The 18,441-nt window shown below is 36.9% G+C and overlaps 2 protein-coding genes across 8 annotated transcripts in view; both read right to left on the reverse strand.

The window, feature by feature from the left end:
• Window positions 1-6,582: 6,582 nt before the first annotated feature.
• Window positions 6,583-7,512, reverse strand: TMEM81 (transmembrane protein 81). The gene is given in 1 exon segment (XM_039320404.1): window positions 6,583-7,512. A coding segment is annotated over 1 exon segment (843 nt). The 3' UTR covers window positions 6,583-6,669.
• Window positions 6,583-18,441, reverse strand: part of RBBP5 (RB binding protein 5, histone lysine methyltransferase complex subunit) — a 28,709-nt gene continuing 16,850 nt past the window's right edge. For 2 of the 7 annotated variants that reach the window (XM_039320339.1, XM_039320346.1), the window contains exons 13-14: window positions 16,676-16,870; window positions 6,583-9,127 (exon numbers count right to left, since the gene is read on the reverse strand). In XM_039320339.1, the coding sequence (XP_039176273.1) occupies window positions 8,997-9,127; window positions 16,676-16,870 (326 nt within the window). In that variant the 3' untranslated portion in view covers window positions 6,583-8,996. Of the gene's footprint in view, window positions 9,128-10,541; window positions 11,954-16,675; window positions 16,871-18,441 lie in introns of those variants that run through there. The other 5 variants (XM_039320372.1, XM_039320391.1, XM_039320382.1 and 2 more) reach the window with 5 other exon arrangements.

Consider the following 18,441-nt stretch of genomic DNA (forward strand, 5'->3'; position numbering starts at 1 on the left):
GGACACTGCAGCCTTCATACATATGAGTCAGTTGCAAGACATCTGAATTTTGATCATGTGATCATGAGGCTGCTGCAACAGTCATCAGTGTGAAAAACAGTCAGAAGTCATTTTTTTCAGTGCCTTTGTAACTTTGAACAGTCATTAAATGAACTGTTTTATATCAAGGACTACTTGTACTGACAAAATTTAAGTGACACATTGAATGGAAAGGATATTTCAGTTCACTTTTTTTCCATGAGTGTCACTCATGACTCAAATATACAGTCTCATATAATTAAAAAATGAACTGCATTTTGCAATATAAAGTTACACTATGTATTATTATAGCCCTATGTAATTACTTTGTGTGTCTGTATGTTTGTATATATTTATATGTACATTTGTTTTGTAACTTGTATTGTTTTGCCTCATTCATTAAAGTACATTAGTTCTGTTTCATTTACATTCACACCTTATCTTTTCACATATAAATAAAAATACAGTTTGTAGTCAGATTTTAAGCTGTATCAGTATTTAAGCCAAAGACAAGTAGGCCTTTCGTACATTTCTTAGAGATTAGCAGATTCTTACAGGTTTTTTTCTTGTTTTTTTGCATTGGAGTTCCTATAAGCTGACTATAAGTAGCAAGGAAATCCAAAGGTAGACAAATTTCTCTATTCAAAGGCATCTTGAAGGAAGGCATGATTTTTCCTTCATTCTTATCTTGGCACCTCACTATCCCATACCATTTGAACAATTTCTACTCTATTGCACGAATGGAAAAAAATAATTTTATAAGCCACCCAGAGGCACTTCAGCAGTGAGATCGGTGGCATATATATTTACTAAATAACTAAATATATCTATTTTTCCCAATATGGATAATCTCCAGAAATATGGTATTTGACTCCTGTAATTTTCAGCAATGGCCATGGTTACTCAGCAATTTCTAAAGTGACAACTACGTGCCTGGAGGGCACCCATCTTGAGGAAGGTTGGCATATATATCCATTCATGACACAAGGCTACACTTTTCAAATATGCCATGTTGGAAGAGATTTCTAGAGAAATTCAAGAATGGGACTATATAAGAGACATTTCTCCCATCAGGAGAAGATCCAAACTGTCCTAACCATGGTCCTAAATGTAACCTTTAATTATATGATTGTAAAAGGTAAAGGAGTCCCGACGGATTTTACTCTGCTAATCATTGATTATAGGGGGCGGTGCTCATCTGTTTTAAGGCCATTGAGCCAGCACTGTCCAAAGACATTTCTGCGGTCATGTGGACAACGTGACATTTCAGACCTTCCCACTGAAGTACCTATTTATCTACTTGCATTTGCATGCTTTCAAACTTCTAGGTTGGCAGGAGCTGGAGTGAGGACAGGAGATCACCCCATTGCATGGCGCTTGGATCTCGGAATTGGGCTGCCGGCTTACCAGCTGACAAGCCCAGTGTGTTAACTGCTGAGCCACCGCACCACCCCATGACTGTGGCCAAAGCTAAAATCCCTTTTTGAAAGACATGAACAAACTCTAATGACCAGGGGTTCTCAACCTTGGCAACTTTAAGATTTGTGGACTTAAACTCCCAGAATTCCTCAGCCAGCTTTGCTGGCTGAGGAATTCTGTGAGTTGAAGTCCACAAGTCTTAAAGTTGCCAAGGTTGAGAACCCCTGCGTAATCAAATAAGACTGACTTTGATTGAATTTTATCAGAAATGTGTTTTTAAGAGCAGAAAAAAAATGTGGCAATCTCATTCCATTACAATCTCATCCACTTCATTTTTGTCACTAGTGCAGAATTTGATGAACTGGAGTTTTTATAATAAGTTTAATGTTATTCAGTTTATCAAGCATTGTTTTGTATGGGTTTTTTTTTAGTTTTGATCATGTTTATGTACCACAACGCTTATTTTGATGAAGGTTCTCAGTCATCTAGGTAGAGTTATCTGGAAGTTGAGCAACTGGACTTTTCTTTTCTGGTTTGAAATGTTTTGCTTATCTTAGTAGCTTCTTCAGGTTGAGCAAATTGGTTAGGAGGATTTCATATATGTCCTCCAAGGTGGTTTCATTTCTCTCCTAATATGAATAAGCTCATTAGGTGACTAGGCAAAGAGTCATTAAGAGTTCTTGTTCCTAAATCCTTCTCTTAGGTGAGTGGCTAAGCGAGACCTCACTGTTAACCTGTGATCTGATCCAAGAGCACCTCTAGTGGAGGTCTCAGACACAACCTGTCCCCCCCCCATATTTTATGCTGCTCTTTCATCAGTCCCCAGGAAAATCTAGAATAGATCACTTCACAGGTTCACCAGGGAGATTACACTTAATGACCCACCTAAAAGAAGGATTTAGGAGCAAAGACTCTTAATGACTCTTTGCCTGCTCACCTAATGAGCCTATTCAGATTAGCTGAGAAATGAAACCAGCCTGGAAGACATACAGTATATGGAGTTCCCCTAACCATCTTGCTCATACTGAAGAAGCCACTTGGATAAGCAGCAAAACGTTTCAAACCCAGAAAGAAAAAAAGTCCAGTTGCCACGACTCAACATTCAGCCACAACAGCTATTTCTATTCTTTAAAAACTAGAATTATATTTTGCCTACCTTCTTTTAATATTGTTGTCCACTGCTGGTTGTTAAGAAATTTTTCAACTAATTTAAACATCCATTTACAAGGAAATTAAAGAATGTAATTAATACTTCTGATATGTACAGTAAACTACTTTATGGGAAACTTTTGTTCTAATTTAGGAAGCAATTCAGTGCTCATTAGAAAATTTGAAAGGTGTTGTAGAAACCTGTGTTGTTGTTGTTAATTGCGAAGTCGTGTCCGACCCATCGCGACCCCATGGACAATGTTCCTCCAGTCTTCCTGTCCTCTACCATCTTCTGGAGTCCATTTAAGTTCACACCTACTGCTTCAGTGACTCCATCCAGCCATCTCATTCTCTGTCGTCCCCTTCTTCTATTGCCCTCAATCTTTCCCAGCATTAGGCCCTTCTCCAGTGAGTCCTTCCTTCTCATTAGGTGGCCAAAGTATTTGAGTTTCAATTTCAGGATCTGGCCTTCTAAAGAGCAGTCGGGGTTGATCTCTTCTAGGACTGACCGGTTTGAACACCTTGCAGTCTTCTCCAGCACCATAGTTCAAAGGCCTCAATTCTTTGGCGCTTTACTGCCTTGTCGTGGCGAAGGGGCTTGTGTAACTCAATGAAGCTATAAGCTATGCCGTGCAGGGCCACCCAAGATGGACAGGTCATACCAGAGAGTTCTGACAAAATGTGATCCACTGGAGAAGGAAATGGCAAACCACTCCAGTATCTTTGCCATGAAAACCCCATGGACAGTACTAAAAGAAACCTGTATATATGCCTAAATCTATGCTGTACAGTAGGAATGGACAGAGGAAAAGTGTTGCTTTATTGGAAAATCTCATGGTTTTTAGTAAAGATAAAAGTATTCTTCAGACCAACATTTTTAAGTACAGGGAACGGGGGATGTCCATGCCATTATAACTTACATGCTTAAAGGAAATTTGCATCCATTTTCTATTTAATTCTGTCACAGAATTATTCCTATTAATAGGAAATACTGAAAGGGTAGGACTCCTGGCCACCAGAGTTCAGTGACCAAATTCAAGCCAAATCTACTTTTTCTTGTACCTAAATAATGGAAGCTACAGCTAGAAGGAGAACATTACCTATGCCTGTTGCTTTTAGTCCTCCCAAATTTTGAATAACTGGATAGGGCTCCAGGATATTCCTGCCATATGCTCATCCTTGTTTAGAGACCATATCATACAATATAGATGTGTGCTTTGCTGGTCAAATACTATATATTGAAAAAAAGGCATCTTTCCTCACTCACTTGTTCTCCCACGTGACCATTAATTGGACATAAGATAACTATAGTGTTCTACAAAGTTTCAGTAGCTACCACAAAGTCTATAAAGAGCTGATTTAATTATGAATCTGATTTGACACAACTCCCAAACAGTATCCTGCCATTGCCAACTTCAGCTTAGGAACATCCCTTGCTTTTAACTTAACTCCTCTACTAATTTCTTCAAATATGGAACAATATTTAGCCAGTAATTTTGATGAATGCTATTTTTTTAAAGTGAACAAAAGGGAATAAGCATTTTAAGTAAACTATATTATCTTCTGATGTTGTAGCACCCAGTTCTTAAATAAAATTCTACAAACACTCTAGCAAATTTCTTCAAATGTAATTTTTATTTTTAAGAAATAGAAGCACATTTTGAATAGATGATGGAAATGGAATAACTTGACTTCAATTGCCCACCTTCTCAGGTATTACATGGGGCAGCTACCTATTTCCCTTTCTTCTTTCTAATCTCAGGGTTTAAATCGCTAAATGTTTCCTATCTTTGTGCCCATTTTGAAATGATTTATGACTTATGTATACATTAATACAGGGGATTCCAAGTAATACTCTGCTTTTCTATTCTTACTTAATCAAGCCTTTAAAAAGCCTTCAGCCTGAAGCTCAGGGTTGGCTGTGTGCATTTTACAAATCCCAAAATTGACAGGAAAATAAAGAGCGCTTGTTTCACTTTGGATGTCAAATAAATCTATTAGTTCACATTCCCCAGTTCTCATTCTTATGATTTCAAATGAAAGATGCAATATCAAGACATTTTTAAAAATTAAGAAATCATTGGAAAAATTATTTTCAATCACTGCAGCTTAGATTCTAGAAAGAAGAGTCATGATGTAAACTTAGAGAGGTTATAATATAATTGTATTTATAACTGCTGTGAAGATTGGAAGCTCTTTATATCTTTGTGTCTTTTTTCTCTCTACTTTTATTCTATTTTTTCTTTTTGCACTTCTTTTATTTTTCTTTTTTGTTCTACCAGTTTGTTTTGCTTATTGTAGTTAAAAACTTTCAATAAAGATTTTATATATGTATACCTATATACATACACACGTGTGTATATGTATATATATGCATGTGTATTTGTTTTCTGAGGTTTTTGCGGTGTTTGTATGTAGGTCTTTGGTTATTTAGGTTTTCTCCTGCGTAAAATTGGAAGTATCTTGGCGACATTTCGACAAAGTCCCATTCGTCATCTTCAGGCTGGTGTTTTCAGCTTCGTGCTTCGAGGAGCAATGTGTGGTCTTAGCTGTTTCTTCCTTTTAACTGCCAGTGGGGGTATGAAATGATTGGGTGGGAGCTTGGCTGTGTTCTGGTTGGGTCCAGCCAATCAGAGCACAGCCAACCCCCCAGCCAATCAGAGCACAGCCAAGCCCCTAACCAATCAGAATACACCTCCACCCAATCAGAACACAGCCAAGCTCCCACCCAATCAGTTCATACCCCCACTGGCAGTTAAAAGGAAGAAACAGCTAAGACCACACATTGCTCCTCGAAGCACGAAGCTGAAAACACCAGCCTGAAGATGACGAATGGGACTTCGTCGAAACGTCGCCAAGACACTTCCAATTTTACGCGGGAGAAAACTCGAATAACCAAAGACCTACATATATGTGTGTGTGTGTGTGTGTGTGTGTGTATGTATATGTATATATGTGTATGTGTATATGTATACATGTATGTATGTATCTTTCCTCATATAAAAATCTGCATAACAAGACCACACTAGAAGCTGAATTTCAATAGTGGTGATCAAAGTATCTTGGAAAGGTAGATCAGGAGCTAATGAATGCTGTATCTCAACTGAGTCATATGTTTAAGGTTAACTGGACTCTTCTTGATGCTTGGGGCATAACGTTATCATTGAACAGTATTATTATGTCTGAAGGCCACGGGTGCTTATTGTGGCTCTGCTGTCACTAGAAAAGTTCAGGCAGGCAAGGAATAGGCACAGATTCAGTAACTTGAATATTTAAAACAACAGTGAGGACAGTAAGAATAACCTTGAGGGACAGGACCAAGAGCTACAACCAAGACATGGTCCGATTAAAGAAGTCTGAGTTCAATACAGAAATGTAATTAGAGAAACGATCTTGGATTTGACTCTTCAGCAATCCAGAAAATAAAAGGAGGGATTTGTAAGTTTGATGTCAGTCCTAAACCAGCTTAGGAAACCGAAATGATGAATATTATGTTTATTATGAGGTTACAATAACAGAATCTTGCCTGTGTGAATGCACCTCTCTCCTCTCTTACTTTATCTGCTGGAGAATTCTGGGAATTGAAATCAACATGTCTTAAGTTACCAAATCTGAGAAATGCTGCATTAGAATGTGAAATGGGTTGTTTCAATCTCATCTTCAATGCTCATCTCTAGCTCACACTGTTCTCCCCAACTGGGTGAGATTACCTTTCTTACTGAACCTAGTTGTTCCTGCTAGGAATTGTGAGATTTGTGGTCTCAAGATATAAAAAAACTGATCTATGTTGACTTGGAAGATCTTCCAGTGTTGTAGGGATTCTTTCTGGCCCTGAGAACTGAAATTAGGATTTCCTACATGGAAAGCATGTACTGACTGAACTCACATCCAAAGATGTACTGATTTACATGTTTTGTATTGTCTTTAAAGTTTTATGAAATATAATTAAGGAACAAGATATGTTATTGCTTTTTAAATAAATTAAGGGAAACCATGTGATTTCACAACATAATCTTAATAACCATAAACAATACAGCAAAATGATTAAATACATCAATCAGCATACAGCAAGACAAGAACATTTTATTTCTCCACATAGCCATAATTATTGGGAACCTTCACTAAATAGTAGAAAATGTGCAACAAGATTCCTCCTACCACACCGCTTCCAATGCCTATTAAAAATACAAAAAGAGTTCTTTGGCGCCAAAAGTGCTGCTGCTTCTGGACAGGAACACTGGTGGCATTCTGCTGGGTTTTTTCCTTCTCACTTGCCAAGTGCTGTTCCAGAGTCAAGGATTGGTCAAAGTTCAGATCCACCAAGTGACCAGGGATCACACGAATTCCAAAGTAAATTCTTTTGACAATCTTATAGGTTCTCATGAACTGCACATCACACCGGTATGTCCCTGCATCATATTCCTTGGCTGGGGAAAGCTTAATGACAAAGCCAGTAGTCTTGAATGGTTTAAAGAGAGCATCATCAGTGGTAATGATGCCTCTGGCTATCCTCCATGAATAACTGAAGCTGCTGATTTCTGGGCCAATTTCTGTAGGAGACAAGCACTGGAATTCAAAAGGCTTACCAACAAGAATAGTGAAATGGAGCATCCCACAGAGCCAGTTGGTCAAGCACTCCACTTTTTGAATATCACAGTATCTTCTTTCACCATTAGGCCCAATCTGACATGTTTCTTCAACTTTGTAACCCATGCCACAGGTCACACTGCAGCTGGTGGAACTGATGGAAACTCTAGCAGTAGCAGTTCTCATTTTGACAGGAATGGTAATTGTTCCAATAGAAGCCATGGAAACAGGTAGTCAGAAAGCAAATACTAACAATTTAACAATAAAATAGGCATCATCATACCTGAAGAGTCCTTTTAGGATCCACTCAGTTGTCTGATCAAATGACCTAAGTGTCATTCATTTAAAATATCAATGAAGTTCCTGGACATGAGGAATCCACAAGAATCAAAGACCACTCTTTGACATATTGCCAAAAGAAAGCAGATTAACCTGGTAAAAGGTGGACATTCATAAAAGCCAGTCTGCAAGTGATACAGATACAGTACATCTGCTATTGTATATTAAAAATCAATTTAACTTTTAAAAAATGCTTAAAATGGAAAGTTTTATATAAATAAATAAAATTATTCTCTTAGTAAAATATAAGAGGAATGTAGTAAACTTCCACATAAAAATTGCTATTTTTCATATTTTTAAATGTACATATTGTTCCTTAATTGATCATGTGATACCTGAAGCAGCCAAACCAGGAAAATCAGTTATAACCATCTTTATCAGCAAGTACACTATTTCAGTCTCAGTTTATAAATGGACCATTAACACAATGTTTTCAGTCATGGTTAAAAAAAAGATCTGCCATGAAAATACAGCTCCATACCAGTGTCTCAGCTTTAATATTAATACTGGTCTTAGCATCAGTAACCCAATTCTTTCATGAAGATATGCCATCCTTACCACAAAAACAACTTTATTCCAAAATCCCCTAATGTAGAAAATATTGGATGCAGACAAGGGGGAGAGCAGAAGCAATACTTACATAAAGCTGACATCCACATTATATATTCAAATTTAAACCAAACTTTTTGGAATCATAAAAATATTGTAAATATTTGTGTTGAAAAAGACATACTCTATATTAAGGGTATTAGAAACATGTAAATTGGGCTGTCATTCTCCATGGTAAGCATAAACTACTAAAAAAGGAAATGACTTTGTCTGGCTCATGATGCTCATTCAACAGCTTTTGCCATTGCAGCATGGAGTCAGTTTTAAAATTGTGATGTCATAAAGAACCATTCTATAATAAAACTACATAATGCATCCTTGTCTGAATAGTGCTCCCAGTTACAGAAAGGTAATATGAATAATCAAAACTTATCTGATGTGTACCTAAAATATATATTAAAAGAATCACAGATTACATAATTATCAAGGCAGAAACTGAATATTCATTGTGATTCTCCAAGGTACTTTGGAGCATGACATTCAAGGAATTGAATGCCTGGAATAGTCTAAAAGCCATGGGTGTCAAATTCGCTGCGTCACGTGATGTGTCGAGATGTAGTGTGACTTTTTTTGCATTGCCAGAGCTGGGGTGGGCGCGGCCTTCGTATGATGCAACCGGCCCGCGGGCTGGTAGTTTGACACCCCTGGTCTAAGCCCAAAATTGACCTTTCTAGGATCTTGTTTTACTATTTTCCCTTTCCCATCTTACTTCTCTACAATATCAAAGAGGATTTTGTCAGTTTCCAACATGTTTTCCCAATCCTAGTGCTTCTATCACTCAGGAATGGCAATTTCAACAGCATTTTTGTCCTTCAGTAGCTGCAAATAATATGGCAGTGAAGCAATACATGTTATTATGGTACAGGGAAATCATTTTAACTTATTTTTTCTTGAGAATATGGAGCTTTTATAAAATTGTTAAAAAGACCAACAGTTCTAGTATTGATTGCAGTACTGTATTCTTTTTCCTTCAGAATTTCAGCAGCATGACTGCAGTGGGCTGGATCTAAACAAGAGATGCAGGTGGGATAAGTAGAAATGCTTTAACTGTAATCAAACAACATACCTAGTTAGGAATTAGTTGCACATTTAGTATATCTGGACTGCAATGGCAATTGTGTGATACTATGTACTGTATGTGTACTGTATACCTAAAATCCAAATAAAAAGAAATGATAGTAGAAATGCAGTAAGATGAATGGAAGTGATGATAAGATGGAATTCATTAAAACAAGACTTACATATTATACTGAAAATACTGGCAATGTATAGAGCAATACTGTGAAGGAACCGAAGTTCCAGAAATAGAGATTGTACACCTAAATTCTTTGTAACATTTTTGGAGTTATTCAACTGTGGCATCAAAGCTAGAAAAAAAAAAATCAGAAAACAGAGGATTGGCTTTGCTGATCTTTTATAAAGTGCTGGGAAAAAGAGAACAGTGCCTGAATACTGTCAGACTTAAGATTACATTACTGCTCCACAATAATTGATTTTTTGCAGGAATGGTCTTCAGAATGAAGTTCACGATGGAAGATTGCTATAGTACAAATAGTCCTCGATTTGCAACCACAACTGAGCCCAAAATTTCTGTTGCTAAGACAGTTATTATGTGAATTTTGTTCCATTTTACAACTTTTATTGCCACAGTTATTAAGTGAATCAGTGCAGTTGATAAGTTAGTAACATGGTTAAATGAATCTGGTTTCCCCATTGACTGTGCTTGTCAGAAGGTTGCAAAAGACGATCACATGACCCCGGGATGTTGCAGCCATCATAAATATGAGCATCTGAATTTTGATCATGTGACCATGGGAATGCTGCAACAGTCTTGTGAAAAAACATCATAAGTCACTTTTTTCAGTGCTGTTATAACTTGGAACGGTCACTAAATTAATTGTAAGTTGAGGACTACCTGTAATTGTGGATTGGCAGTTATTCTTTTTTTATCCTTGGATGTTAAAATATTATTTTACTAATCACTGCATTATTCTGATGTGACATGAAGTGGCTGATCAATGCATGACAAACATCTTGCTCAAATTAAAGTTATAAAAAGTACACGTATCACGGAAGCTATCCTTCATTACTCTTCCTCTTTGTTCTTATTATAATTTTATAGTGCATTCAATAGCATTATATAAGCTTCCTATAATTCCCACTATTTAGTTTGCAATATTTTTTCATTTTCTCAGTTTTGAAGAGGCCAGTTGCAAGCCATTGGTTTCTTCAGAATAATGTTTGCACTTCAATTAAAATGACCAGAATACATCACAAATTACCATAATAGCATTTACTTGTTAGGAGCCAAATGTAACTTGATGGCACATAATCAATTTATCAATTAAGGGCTAGATTGAAGAAAATATTCTACAACTTGTTTGAATAAAGTAGTATAAAAAAAAGAGCAGATTACAACATTTAAGAAATAAAACGTACCTCTTTATTTACAAATAGAGACGCTAACATCATAACAGTACTTTACAGTAGCTACAAAGCAATTATTTTTCAGGTTATGTACACACTACAATAGTAACAAAAATAATAATAGAAAACTGAAAAATAAAACAAAGCACTCTAAACTGTAGAAAACTGCAGATCTGATTTGAATTCACAATACCACATAAACAATACAACAGTCATTATCCAACCAGCTTTTCTATTATTCTTATAAGCACTGGAAAGCTCTGTAGCTTATATAAGGGAAAGTTGCATAAAATTGTAGAAGTGAGGATGGCATAAATAATAATATACAAAATATGAGATTTCAACACAGGATATATTTAGAAGAAACATACCACAGGACATTATGCAGAAAACAAAACAAACTAAAAGGCATTTTTAAAACACCTTTATCCATTCTACAGATAGATCTAAGTATGTAAATCACCTGTATATCCTTTAGTTATACTTTGAAGACATCTCTGTCTTTAAATCTCCTGAATGAAAGGCCTGTTTTCTAAAATAGACCCAGGATCAACATTCACATCCTCAAATTGTTTTCAGAGAACATTAACAAAATGAATCCATTTAATGTAAGTCCAGGTTTTCCATTTTTATACACTTATACACTCTACAGAGTCTAGGGAAAGTTTGTTCTCCCTAGAACCCCAAAGAGTTTGGGAAACAAGCATCTGTGGATGTGGTTAAAACATGCTGAGAGGAAACAAGAGTCCCTCGTGTTTTTGCTCAGTCTACTTAACTATTTTATATGCTCCTTTTCTCCCTTGGAAAAAAAGTTCTTGTTCTTATACATCATAGACATTTGGATTTCAGCAACCCATTTGACAACTAGATCAATTTACAATATATCATAGCTGTGGGATAGTAAGCTAAGCACTAACTGCATTTACAATTCAAGATGGTTGAGAAATAAACAACAAGGCTCAGAGTAATTTGCTTTAGCCAGTCACGATGCAATAACCTGTTGCAGGAATTCAATGAGATTTCAGCATTAAGCCACATAACATAAAGTAACCCAGGACTCAATGCACATGCTTCTTATCTTGTTCCATACTTTGTCCTTTAAGGAACTCTAAGAAGATTATGGGTAAAAAAACAGCTCTTTCCCATCAGATTTTATATAAATCTTTCCTTGTCCGTTTACTATTAATAAAAAGAAATGACTAGGGACAAAATGTTCCTCTTCCATAATTTGCATAAATTGTTCCCTGGAGATGCAGGCCATTCAGTCATATTTTTTTTTCCCACATGAAGGCAGTCCATTATCTGACTTAACATTTGTCCTTATTCCACGTAATGACGCCAAAGTAAGAAAAAAGACGGAATGAGGAGGGAAGCTTTCATAACAACTCCGAAATTCCACCACCTGCTAAAAATCAAAACCAAAAGAAAAGAAAACTCAAGTATTACTGATATTCCCAACAGAATTCAGATAGTTTGCAGAAAATATAAACACTACAAAAATCATCTACACCTGGTGTAGAAGTAAAGGGAGGTTCTTCCTCAACATTTAACACGCTTCCTGTTTTTAGCTTTTTCAAACTGTTGCAAAAAGTAAATAAATTTCAGAAAAACTCAGGAATTCCTCTCACTATTACCCTGTCAGAGTACTCTCTGTAGTAAGGAAAGTGAGGATCAGAACCTCAGATAGAGGCAGGAACAATATGGCAATTTTATCTCAAGATCAGTTTATTAATTAAGCTCTACACAGGGAAGGCAGTTCTTGTTTGTATGACAAGGAAGCATTATTCTTTCCCATGAGATTCAATTTGCCAGGACTATTCAAAAATAGTTCACATAATTATGGCCTCATAAACTAATTCATAACCGTACTGAGCAGGCTTGCATAACATATGGCATGCAGGTCACATGTGGCACAGCATGTGGCAGGTCTATGTGGACCACTGGTATTTTTTATTTTTTTATTATTTATTATTTTTTAAAGTTAACTCTGCCAACCACTAAACAGTTGAAAAGTACACCAGATATTCCTTTGCAATTATTTCTAATTTATGAATGTGGCTTTTTTTCCTCTACATTTTATATGGGTCTGGCAGAGAGCCAACCCATTTCTACTCTATTTTCCTAAATCATGACCGCTCTATCTTAAAATCAGGTTGTGGAGGTTGGAATGAACTGTAGCTAGAATATCGAGGAGCCAGCCATTAATTTAGCCTCCCCAACCTGGCATTAATTTGGCCTCCCCAACCTGGTTATTATAAAATAGTGGATCTCCCATAATCCACAGCCAATTTTGGACAAGCTGATAAAAAAAAAGTGGAAAGTACCAAGTACTAGACAATGAAGCATGAACTCTATATGGAACCTAGCGGAATTGGCAGATTACTAAGACATACTGGGCAAGGGCAACGTTGTAGTCTTTTTGGAGATCTGCCTGGCCAGTTATCAGGTCCCTAAATATCCTCCCAGCCGGGAATCAGGATGACTTTGATGATGAGAAATTCTTTATCTAAAACCAGGAAATGCACCCTGAAGACACTGGGATACGAGTGTCCACACAAGATGAAGGTCCTGCTGATTTATTGACTATACTGCTGCTCCACCCGATCTCTCTCCAACCTTCTGGAGCTGATCTCTGGGCTGGTGGTGGAAAAACCCTGCCTGCTCATTGGGGCTGGCTTCAATGAAACTCAGGGATTAATAGGTACCGTAGAAACCATTAGAAAAGTACCCTTTAATATCATTTAATTGCACTTTTATTTCTACGTAGGAACGGGATAGCTTTTATACAGACACCCATATATATACACATGCACACAAATAAAAAGCTTCTGATTATTTCTGAACAAGTGTTGAACAGTTAAAAAACTAAAATTAGCTCTCAGGGGAAAAAATATGGAAACAAGTTTATGACTTGGAAAGCTGCCAAGCTTCCCAATCCTCTTTTGTAAGCAACAATTCAGGGGATAATATCATCATAAAAACAACAAAACAGGAGCAGAGCAGGAAGGACAATGAGCACGCTGGGTAACAGTGAGCCAGCAATGAGGAAAAGAAGGATCTGGAAATTACAAAATTCACAGCAATAGCTACTGAGCTTCAAGGACATACAAAATATTTTAGGCTGAGTTACCTTTGAATATCAACTTAACAGCTATTACAAAAAATTGTCAAAATCACGTCATGTTTCACCTATACCCATTTCTTTTAGCATTGAGCCTTATCGAGCAATTGAGCAGAAAATAATCTTGTCATCTGTATACAGATTGAAGGATGAAAATGGTTTTACTCAGTCTGAAAGGCAAAGCAAGTGAGTACAGGTAGTCCTCGACTTACAGCAGTTCATTTAGTGACCATGCAAAATTACAACGGCACTGGAAAAAGTGATTTGTGACCATTTTTCACACTTACAACCATTGCAGCATCGCCATGGTTGTGTGATCAAAATTCAGACGCTTGGCAACTGACGCGCATTTATGGCGGCTGCAGTGTCCCAGGGTCATGTGATCATTTTTTGTGATCTTCCGACAAGCCAGACTTGTTTAACAACCGTATTACTAGTTGTTCTGCACTGATTCACTGTGGCAAGAAAGGTCATAAAATGGGGCAAAAGTCGCTTAACAAATGTTTCACTTAGCAATGGAAACTTTGGGCTCAGCTGTGGTCATAGATCGAGGACTACCTCTACAGAATTCTAAAAAATTCAGTGTAATAGAATCAATTTGCAACCCTGCCCCTTTGTCAATTAATATCACTGAACTTGAGGAAAGCAAACATCTTAGCACTGAGATTCTCTGCTAGTAGCAGTAGCACAGTAGCAGAAAGATGATTTTTCTCCCTAAGAGTTTAGAGTGGAACATTAAGATTTTCCACAGGGATAATGGGTTGCTCCTCCCAATTGCTCCAGGATTTCTAGGAGTATTTTGAACAATCCCCAGCACAAGGGAAAGTATTTTCTCCCTCCCAGTAATAACACTGAAAAGCGACAGGAACTTCAAAGCAAATTTTAGGGGAAAAAGTCAGACAGAATTCATTGTCTCATCAGGGAAGGATGGTTCTCTTCTACCCATGAAAAAGATCCTTCATGGCAAATCCAATGCTCTACTTTTCAACACTGAGAAGAGAATCTTCAAAATTGGGACATACAAAAATAATTGCTAAGAGGATGTGATATATTGTTCTATGAGAACAAAGGAAATAGTAAAAGCCCATGTAGTAACTTTATATAGAGAGAGTCACCGGGGGGGGGAGCAAAAATAAACAAACAAAAATACTGTTTCTCTGGTGAGCAGAGGCTGGGCAGAGACACGCACTAGAAAAAGATATAGATTCATTCAAATTTTAAGTCTTTCACTTTAAATACATTAGAAAAACAATAATATTCAAGGATTTATTTTTAGAAACTCCCTATAATATATTTCCAAAAGTCCAGCACACAAGAAATATACATACTGATTCTTCTTTTGCAGGGCTTGAATACAAGCCAGGGCATTATGGTTACCCTAAAACAATTTTCAAATATAAACCCTAAGAAATAGTAATCTCAATGTTCACTTAAAAAATTAACATAATCTGTTCATATCACTTAAATATAACCTTTCAAGGGGATTTAGTAGTGCTAAATGATTTATTTGTAGGAAACACATCTGTTTTCAGTTTCAAAAGAACTCATGCCTTCAATTGGATCCTTATATCTGCAAATGAACGAGGTCCAGATATTAATCTCCCTGAACACAAAATGGGACAATAAAGTCTTACTTCTATCCTTGCACACAACTCTACCAACGAACAAAAACATTATAAATGGGAGAGATTGTGAGTCAGTCTAGGATTTATAAAGCTAGAGCTACTGTTTCCCAATTCATATGTAAATTTACAGAATCTGCCAAGTTATACCATAGCAGAACACAAAACTGCTGGCATAAGGTCAACCTACTGCTATGAAAAAAGCATGCTTAGACCACTCCTTGTAACTGTAAAGGATTCGCTTTTTTTCAACTGAGAAAAATCAGCCTGCAAAACAGTCTGGCCGCAACAAATATCATGGCATCTCCTTTTGCAGATAATGCCCTTTCTTCCCATAAGCAAAAGGCTGGTGCCACTAAAAGCAATGGCAGTCTGTTGCTTCTAGCAATGCCAGAGCAACAATAATTAAAACGGTGAGAAAGAAGAGGTAGAAGAAAAGTATTATCTACATTATACTTGTTTATGCAGCCATCTTTTCTGGTTTGAACTGGTAAAACATCCTCGTTAAAGACTAAATGGTGAACCCTGCATGTTTTGGCCCACATAATAGCAGTACGTGATGGCATGCAGTTTGCAATCAAAGCCTCTACTACCATTGCTGGAGCTCACAGCTGGAGGCCGAGTTCAAGAAATGTTAGAAAGATGCTTCAAAGTGTCTAATAAACAATATTGAACTGCCTATAAATTCCACAGCTTAGAAATAAGACAAGATAAATGCTGAACAAAGTTCTTAGCACCTGCTGAAAATGGAGTTAGCAGGACATAAATAAGGTGGAAGGGATGCTCTTCCCTACTCTAGCAACTGTTGCAATTTTTTTATTCCTGCCTAGTGGAGCAAAGGGAAGAGCAAACGGCATTTTTCAGAATGCCCTCCTCAACTATAGGCAAAGTTGATACATAAAGAAAGGTATATATTATCCCGAGCCTTTCAAAAGCTTTTAAAATACTCTTAATTCCTAGCATCTGCAAAGAGTATGACATTTAAAAAATGATAGCAGTTGCATTCTGAAAAGAATTTTAGTTTTCACTATTTCTATCACTTTCTTTTCAGCTTCTGGGACTTCTTTTAACAGCAAATTTGGAAATCGTGAAATAATAATGAACTAAAGAGAATCAACATCAAAAGCTTGCTTCTCCTTATGGTAAAATTGCATTCTTTTTTAGGGTTCACATTCTTGAAGAATGTGTGTTATAGAACCTACCAATATTTGTCATGCAGTGTAAATGTTATAACTGAAAAAGTACAATTCTGTCTATTCTTGAGAGTGCAGAAACTAAACATTTAGCAAGCAGGTAGTGTCTGAGAAGTTCAAATGCTCAGAATAGGCCATTTCTGTACAAAGCAAGGTCACCAAGCAAGCAGATGCTCATGGTGGGTCCTTACCTGGCAAAGGCTGTCCCAGCTCCGCCTGCACTTTACCTTTCGCTGCTCCTTCCAGAGGTAAAGAACCTCTGTCCCCTTTGTAGAGTTTCGGTTTAAATGGAGAATCTTTCTCTTTACCTTTTGATCCTTTAGGTCTCCCTGCTTGCTTCTTCTTGGATTTACCATCTCCTTTTACACCCAGCAGTGGATGGACTTCTGTAAAAGTTTAGAACAGAAGTGTATTTTTGTTAAAAAAAATAAGAGGAAATTAATCTGTTCATTCTCTTGTTTATTTTCCAAATCTGTGTAGATCAAGGCACACAGTTGTATATAAAAATGGTCAAATGTCAATGAATTCAACTATAGGAACAAAAACTGACACCATGGTACAAAGTCAAGTATGTGTTTCTGCAAACATACCTACTTATAATTTATGTATGGGTCTTTATAGATTCAAAGTAAACAGTGAATGTGTTAGTGGCAAAACTTTGAACAGCATCTGTAATACTTTCCTTGGCTGAATTAATAGCCTCCAAACTTTTCTTGTGGTCAGCTAAAAGCTTTTTCCTTCTTGCTTTTGAATTTTTTTCTGTCAATTATCCTTGCAGGAACATTCACAAGTCTCCTTGTATGCATCACATGTTTAAATTCTCTCCAGAGAATGTATTTATTTATTTATTCAGTCTGGGGGCTTTAAAGACAACTCCAAAGCCTTTAGCTTTCTTTTCTATAAGAACTTCCCAGATGCATTAGAACTATATTTGAGATCACTGTCTTGTTGAAACATTTCACCTTCATTTTTTTAACCTGATTATGAGACATTAGCTTTCAGGATATGATGATTTTAACTGAAGCCATTCTTCCTTTCCCCTGCACTTAATCTACCCCTGAAAAGAAGTTAGGCATTTCAGCAACTTCATCACCATCTTAAGATGAGATGACCTGATTCTCTTCATTGAAGCAAAGAGACAATGCAATTTGCTTCAAAAAAGCTTTGTCCATCCCCTACAGCAGTGTTTCTCAACCTTGACAATTTTAAGGCATGTGGACTTCAACTCCCAGAATTCTGGGAGTTGAAGTCCACATGCCTTAAAATTGTCAAGGTTGAGAAACACTGCCCTACAGTCACTTCAGTCATTTCTTTGGAATTTGGCCAGGGAATTCTGAAGATGATTATTTTCTGGCAAGGCCTGCTGCATCTTTGGTGACTCATGCTAAAGGCACTGTTCACTCTTAAAGCCTGTTCCCCCAAGGTTTTGGCAAATAATCCAGAAGAATTAAATTGCACATTATTCTTGCAATGCTTGGTCTGCAACTGTGCCAAAAATTTCTCATAGATCTGGTGACTGCTGTGGAGGATGAGCCATTTGCTTCCTCTGAAGCACTCACACAACCTTTTGGCAATCCAGAGGAGACATTATATGCCTGCACTGATCAATATTTATAGAGATGTGCTCTTTCCAAAAGCTTTTGGTGAACAGTCTGAAGAAGGCAGAGTGCTCTCACAATTCTTGCCAAAACTTTGTGAAGCAGAGTAAAGAGAAGTAACATATGAAATAACTTCAAATTTTATGTAATGAGGTAAAGGGTAGGGAAGATGTCCAATTCAGAAGCATTCTTTTCTGGGTGATAAGCTGGTCCCATAGAAAATAAGAACAATAACAAATGTCAGAATTCTGCTTTCTTGAAAAGTAAATATACTATCCATTCATTTCTTAAATGAATCATATATGTCAAGTAATTCAGAAAAAAGTGAGCATAACTGTACATCCCCATCTATTCTGCAG

This window comes from Crotalus tigris, unplaced genomic scaffold (genome assembly GCF_016545835.1).
Source record: "Crotalus tigris isolate CLP2741 ecotype Arizona unplaced genomic scaffold, ASM1654583v1 scf7180000017605.3043972, whole genome shotgun sequence".
Taxonomy (NCBI): Eukaryota; Metazoa; Chordata; class Lepidosauria; order Squamata; family Viperidae; genus Crotalus; species Crotalus tigris.